This window comes from Meleagris gallopavo, chromosome Z (assembly GCF_000146605.3).
Source record: "Meleagris gallopavo isolate NT-WF06-2002-E0010 breed Aviagen turkey brand Nicholas breeding stock chromosome Z, Turkey_5.1, whole genome shotgun sequence".
Classification (NCBI taxonomy): domain Eukaryota; kingdom Metazoa; phylum Chordata; class Aves; order Galliformes; family Phasianidae; genus Meleagris; species Meleagris gallopavo.
In genome coordinates, this window is record NC_015041.2 from 59,906,338 (window position 1) to 59,913,960 (window position 7,623).

The following is a 7,623-nucleotide window of genomic DNA, read 5'->3' on the forward strand; positions in this document are numbered from 1 at the left end:
AAGGGAGGAAGGGAGGAAGGGAGGAAGGGAGGAAGGGAGGAAGGGAGGGGGGAAAGGGGAAAAAGTCTGTTCTCTGCCTCTGATGTGTTCCTGGGACTCGGCACTCTGGGATGATGCTGGGTGCCAGACCCTGACTGCTCCTGATGGACAATTGGCCTCTTGTGCTCAGCCAGGGACACAGCAATCGGTGCAAGAACTCTAACAAAGGTCCTAAAGCAAGGATGTGTGTGCTTCCACCTGCCAGCACACACAGATATACCGAGCTCCAAGCCCTACTCAGCTCCCAGAGTTCCACAGTGGGATTCACTCCAGCTCCTTCTCCACTCAGCAGTGAGCAGAGCTGCTCACACATTGGTACACTGCCTTTCCTCTCTCTGCCTTCAGAAGAAGTTGGCGTCTGCCTTCAGTGTGATGTTTTAGCCTCCTCTGCATCATTAAGGAAGGCAGGGGGGTCTTTTCCTCTCTGTTACAGAGGCTCACTGATGCAGGAAAAAAGCAGATGTCATGAGATAAATATTCAGCACACTGCTGCAGGCAGTCCTGGAGATCCACTCACCTTTACTGCCTTTGCCAAAGCAGAAACAAGCTCTGCCCCTCCAGCATTGCCTTTGGAAGGAGTTATCGGGAAATACCACATTAGGGAATTCAATCTGTTGCTTGAGAAAACTGTTAACCAGATTTGCGAGCAGACTTCAAGCAGCACAAGAACACCAGTGCACTAGGGATTGCTGCAGGTTTCCTCTGAGCGCAGGCCTTACCTAGCCAGCACTTTCAACTGCTCAGAGACAGAAAGCAAACTTCCATTGCAAGTGATTATTTGGAGATGTGTGCTGGTGGCAACTAAGCCACCAGCTGAACTTTTCTCATGGCTCAACTGGTCATCTGCTAAATGCCCTCATATACAAACATTCACCTCCGCAGTCTCTGAGGTTGCCCCCATCTTCATCTTGCAGCTGTGCGTGAGAGGCCTGAGAGCAAGGTGAAGGCATGGTTTTAATTGTCAGCTCTGTGACTGAATTCATCCAATCAAACCACCGGGGATTAATTTCTCTTCGAGATTTAATAAAAGAACCCACTGTCTCTCGCTATAAATGGTGTCTTATGCAGATTATTAGCAGAGGTGCTATTGCAAAGCACAACAGTGAATTTAGGGAAAGGAAATAGGTTTAAGGCCTTGTTCAAATTTTATTGAAAACATTACATGCACTACCTGCAGTACTGATAAATTTTACTCTAAAGAATCTAAATGTGGAATCAGAGATACTGGTGAACTCTAGCAAGATTTAAACTCGAGTCACCTCGATGGAATGTTATTTAACCACGGGACAACAGAGAAGGATGTAGTTATTACCTACACTGCCATCTATTTCCGAACGTGCTTCATAATAACTACAGTTTGCTGTCTATTCAGCCACTTGTATTTATTTATTCCTGCAAGAATGCATTTTACTGATATCACTTACTTATCGTTTACTATCCCCCACTTGTGTTTTTAAAAGCCTGAAACAGTGCTTTTCCTCAGAGGAAATACTTCACTGGTTATGAACAACAATTAATTTAGAAGAGGAAACAAGTATCTATTTCCAAAAAAGAAGTCTGCAAAATCTCACTGTATTTTTTTTCCATTTTCTTAACCTCATCTTGCCTTCTGTGAGGAGGGAAGTAGGGGCAGCTGTCCAAATCACAAGAGGTTTTACCCACTCCTACAGCCTCCCATGCAAAACGTGAAGTTATTCTTTCCCTGAAGAATAAAACAGAACATTTAGGACTATCTTTTCAGTAGGTGAACAAGTCAGTTGACTACACAGTTCACATTAAAAAAATATCACTAGGTGAGAAAACAGCATTTACATTCTTTAACTAAAATAAGAGCAGTGACTTACATCAAAGTTGATGATAAAAGTCAACTATCTTCTTTGTGCTGGTAGTAAGTACTAGAAAACCAAAGTTGCAGTGGAACTCAGAATGTCAAAGTAAGAATTCTGGCTAAGTTTAGGTCCTTGGAGACTTGGGGACAGTTGCACTTATGGATAACTAGGCCAAGTTTACAACACAACAGGGGACTAGCATTGCAAGGGACCCATGTGCCATGTTGAAGGACTCATGAGTAGGTACATAGCTGGGGACAGAGATAACTAGCACCATCCCTACCTACCTGCAGCTCACCATCATCAGCTGCAACAAAGAATGAAGGAACTGCAAGGATAATCACCAGGAAGTGGTACCATCCAGGCTGTGCGTTTGCATAAGAAAGCAGAAAGTACAAGATCAAACCAAATACACTTGTCCAAGAAGACAGAAAACCTTTACAGTGCATTGCAATATTTGCTTGCTATTTCCTCATTTTCCAAGCCCTGAACCATAGGGACCTCCAGAGAACTATACCAACACCTCATGTGGTATCTTTCCCTACAAATAAAGAGGCAGATACTTCAGATGTGCCAAACCATACAGCAGAGACCTGAGCATACCAAACATAAGGACTTGTTTAACATGTGAAGTCACAGAATCACAGAACTGTAGGGGTTGGAAGGGACTTCAAGAGATCATTGAGTCCAGCCCTCCTGCTAAAGCAGGTACCCTACAGTAGGTTACTCAGGTAGGTCCAGGCAGGTCTTGGATATTTACCTCAGTGGGCAATGTGTTTCAGTGCTCCATTGTTCTTACCGTAAAGAAGTTCTTCCACATGTTAGTATGGAACTTCCTGTGTTCAGGTTATAGGCCATTACTGCTTGTTGAGCCTCCTTTCAACAAGAGCCTCTAGCTTCCTCTTTTATTTCAGACACAAAATACTACTTGAATACACACATGATTTTTAGCAAAAGGAAAGAACAGGTATTTCAGTGTATGATGGACCCTCTTCATTTGGCATCTTCCCATACCAATAGGTGAACAGTGCCAGGGACAAGCTGCTAGAAAAGGTTTTAAACTTGCATTGCTCCAAAAATCCCTTGCTTATCAAGATCCTGTTATTTTCATCAGTTTCATGTTACATAGCTGGATGACCACATCTGTGATATCCTTTTTCATAAAAGCTTCATAATACCCACACAGTAATGAATGCTGAGGCTTCTTATGGCCCCTACCTCTTCTACCATCTTCCAAATGATGCTGACCTCTCAGAAGCTGGACATGCATTACTGCAACCACCTGATAAGAAACAGAGCGGGGAAGGTAGAGGGGACAAAGTAAAAACTTACCAAGCACAATGACCACAGTCTTCAGGAGGCTCATCATGGTGTCCCGATTCCTGCGAGGTCCAGAACTGTGTCTGGACATTCTCATAGTCCTTTGGCGGACATACCCAAAGATATGAGCATATAGGACCACCATGACCACAAAAGTGACCAGGTTGAAAATAGCCCAGAAGACCAGGTAGGAGTCACTATAGAGCGGTGCCATGTTGGAGCAGTGAGTGATATCACAAATACAGTTCCATCCGACACTTGGTATGGCACCCATTACGATGGCCATAGTCCAGATAACAACAATTACCACCACCACTCGCCGGTTGCTCATCCGAGTATGTAGCTGCATGCGAAAGACTGTAATGTGCCGCTCGATAGCGATGGCTAACAGATTGGCCACAGAGGCTGTCAGGCTAGTGTCAATGAGACCCTGACGGAGAAGCCAGGTGCTTACAGTCAGTCTTCTAGTATTAGGTCCTGTGTTGAACATTAAGTAAAAGTAGGCCAGCCCTGCAAAAAAGTCCGCAGCAGCTAAGTTGGCCATTAAGTAATAAATAGGAAAGTGGAATCGGCGGTTGACATAAATAGCCACCATAACCAAGAGGTTGGCTAGCATGATGAAGATGCAGACGGTAATCCCCAAGCCCATTACGAGCTTGCTGACAGTGTTCCATTCAGTGGCTAGATATTTTCCACTCCGGTTATAAAAGAAGGCAATGGTTTCATTGTAGTAGCACTGTGGTTCACTCATGGCTGTGGACTGAAAGAAGAGGGGGGGCGGGGAAAGAGAGAAAAAGAACGACATCAGAACTGAAAACATATGATTGCCTCCATGGACAAGGCATGCACAGAGAGCAGGGAAAGGCACTGGAGACAGAAAGGGAACACGCTTCAGAACAAATTTACTTTTTCAGAACTAACAGCATTCCACAAATCACAAACTATTGCTCTGAGGACTCTAGTACTACAACCAGATCAGAAGCAACCAGAAATACTTCCATCTGCTCTGGGAATGAGCACAATTTCTGTCATAGCTGTAAATTACATAATAAACATTAGAGCTTCTGTCCAGGCAGACCTGCTGAAAAACTCACTTAGGGAGACAGGCATGCAATTCATAATTAAAAGAAGTTAACTCTGTTACAGAACACTTTGTTTATGTTATGAGTGCATAAAAGCATTGTTTGGCTGTAGCTGTGATATATGACACGTTCCTCAAAGAGGAAGAAAAGTTGCTGCACTTCCCAGGAGGTTTTAATTCACTCAAATCTCCATCAGGGACATTTCTTGTTGTTCTATTATAATCAGTTACTCAAAGTGTAATTCCCAAAAGCCAGATCTCACAAAAAGAAACTCTTTGGACTAACATAGTGGTTCCTTGTTTAGAGTGGTTAATCAGAAAGGACTCAAGGATGAAATGATAATAAAAAGAAAACCAACAAGAAGTTCATGTCTCTGTCTGAAGAGACTCAGGAGACCTGTCTGGTTTTTATTGCTGTCAAAATTCTACTCACTGAAATTCATTTTTATTTTTCTCAATGCAGAAACAAAGCAGTTTTAGCAAGAAAGCAGGTAGTACACCCAAACAAATAACAGATCAACATCAAAATGTAAGAATTTTTTCCTGTTAAAACATGCAAACAAAAAAACTCCAAGTTTTGGACTCCTCCAACCATTCTGATGGAAATGCTTCAACTGACACAACCTTCAGGTTGAAACTAAAAATGTACACAGTTAGGGAAAAAAAAAAATTAGTAATTGCACTCCAGTTAAAGTAGTATCTGATAAAAGATTTCCTCAGAATTACTCAAGGCTGTTTCTCTTTGCTTTCATTTGCACCTATTTATCAACACAACTAAGCAAATTCCAATGAAGCAATATTCAACCTTTCCACCCATAACCCAAATGCTTTACATAACAGCTAGATCTGTGCTAAAGAAAAAGTTTTTTTTCTAAAAATGACTTCAGTTCTAACCTAGACATTGATCAGAAACATTTGCAAACCCAGGATAATTAAGAACTAGAGTAAATAGTATTTTCAGCACACTGACTATAAAACTTAAATTGCTCCTCTAGGATACATCAATTCTTAGGTTAAAAACCTTTCAGCCCTAATTATTTAAGAATTTTTCAAAGTTCTCATATAGGATTTCTCCACTGCCCAGAAAAACTGATTTACAAGGCATACTTAACAAAGGGAGACTTAGCTACAAGACATCTGGCTTTAATTCTTTGCTTAAAGACTGTGTGGTAATAACAGGTCAAGTGTAAGAAGCCTTGAGGGTGGGAGGAAGTCATAGGAATGAATTAGTGGCCCTTATAAAAGCTTGCCAACATCTGCATTAATTATGTGGATGGCCTGGTTTTTGCCCTCTATAGGAGTATTTGGATGCAGTCTTATAATTTCAATTGCAGAGGAGGTCAGAACTCCGAACTCTAGTGAATGTTTGTTATCCTGAATAAATTCTCTCTTTGTCCACGTGTTTATTGATCTAAATTCTTCTTTCAGCTGGCTGCTGCCCATACTTGATGATTTTTGCTCCGCTACTGCTGCTGCAGAGAGAGGCTAATAACACCTGGCAAAACAAATAATTCAAATGCAGAAAATTGAAACCTGGTAGATGCTCCTTTCCTTTCTCCCTTGTTTCACTTTTATTTTGCATACGGGCTAAGACTTTGAAATACTGCCCTGATATTGTAGCACCCTCCCTGCACTCCTCATATGAAGCGTAAAACAAGACAAGGCTCATTGTAACAAGCAGCAAGTGCAGTGCATTTGTCTCATTCACAGAATGCCAAGCCAGGGTTGAACAAGTGCAATGCATATAAGAGTAAGTAAAATGTTACAGACTGAGCCCTGTTAGGTTTGAAAACAGGACGGTGCTTAAATAACCCCGGGGTAACAGCATGAGGCTGACTTTTTTCTTCTCTCATTTTGAAGATGCAGTAATAAAATCCTCTGCTGGTGTAAAGGATTCTGAAAGAAGTTTTGTGTTCAGGCTGTGCTAATCTAAAACCTGGAATCCTTCTTCAAGAGCAATCTTTTTAGTCCCAGGGGAAAGAGTAGTGTATCAGGATCTTGGTTGTGCAGGTTCTTGCTTCTGAGATTTGAACTGGGAGCTGATTTGTGTCCACCAGTCGAGTTTCCAGGTGCTGTAACAAATGGTCCCATTTGTGAGAGTAATAAGGGACAGGTCGCTGACCAAAGTTCAGACAGGGGACTTCCCGACCATCAGCTTTCTCAGATGCCAGCAGATATCCTACAGGAAAGTTTTGACCTCACGGGTCACAAGCATACAGAGATCCCAAGGCATCCCATTTACGCATGACACTGCTGTCTGGAGGCAAAGGCTTGAGTAAAAGGAAATATAATGTACCTCTGAGTACTGAAAGCGTTAACATCCTACAACAGCACATGCAAGCAGGCAGACCCAGCCCCTCTCCTGTCCCTGCAGGAAAAGGGGCAGGGAAGTTTATATTTTAATTTCCTGCAGTTTCACTCAGTGTGTTTCATTGCCTGGGTAAGCCAGATGTGCAGTGCCCCGAGATTTACCTCATCCACTTAGTATATCTCAACAGAAGCTTAAAACAAACTGCAAATTGCCTGTGTTAACTAAACCCTGAAGACACATCTGTGCAAGAAAACATCTGAATTATAAACCAACAAGACAGATAAAGGAAAATGGAGTAACAGCAGGCTGAAATAAAAGCCTTCTCTAACCATAAGAGGTTGATTTAATACTCAAGATATAGTTGTCCCACGTCAAAGAACAAGAAAATCATGAGTACATGGGGTTAAGTCTCTTAAAAAATGCAAAACCCAGTCACAGCCACAACACGGAGCACACAGACCAGGAAGCTCAGCACCAGCACTTAATAAATAAAAGTCATCCTGCTTCTACAGCTGACACCTATTCAACTCCTGGTGAAAATAATGCCTTGGCATTGGCACCTTCAGCCACCATCTGCTACATATGTCCCCCTCAGCTCCTCTCCTGTGGTGGTACACAGCTAAGAGAAGAAAACTGACTTTATTTCCAGTGTTTGGTGCTTGATCCATTCTTCTGCTTCCCTGGCCCCTACAGAATTGCTGAAGGAGTGGGGTAAGGGACTGGACCAAGGCATGGGGCAGTCTTGCCCGTGGGATGTTCTTGGGTGAGCAGCTCATTGTCACCTTCTCCTCCTGCAGAAGAGATTGGAGTGGGAAAGGCATTGGCTGCCCAGAGCAGAAAGGTGAGAAGGGAGCTTGGTGGTGAGCGGCAGCCCAAGTGGGGAGGGCTGTGCACCTGGGGATGGGTAGAGTGCAAGATACGCTGACTGATACTGTCTAAATGAAGTCAGCACAAGGTGCTTGAAGGACAAATGATCAGCTTATAAACCCCTGCAATCTGAGAGTTTGCTCCTTAATTCACTTAAAAGGAAAAACCCCGAAAGA

At 42.8% G+C, this 7,623-nt stretch overlaps 1 protein-coding gene across 1 annotated transcript in view; it reads right to left on the reverse strand.

Annotated features, from left to right (window-relative positions):
• The window catches only part of LPAR1 (lysophosphatidic acid receptor 1), a 64,198-nt gene that overhangs the window by 25,609 nt on the left and 30,966 nt on the right, over positions 1 to 7,623 (reverse strand). Inside the window, exon 3 of the mRNA XM_010726143.3 lies at positions 3,201 to 3,948. Within this exon, the coding sequence (XP_010724445.1) occupies positions 3,201 to 3,948 (748 nt within the window). The remainder of the gene's footprint in view (positions 1 to 3,200; positions 3,949 to 7,623) is intronic.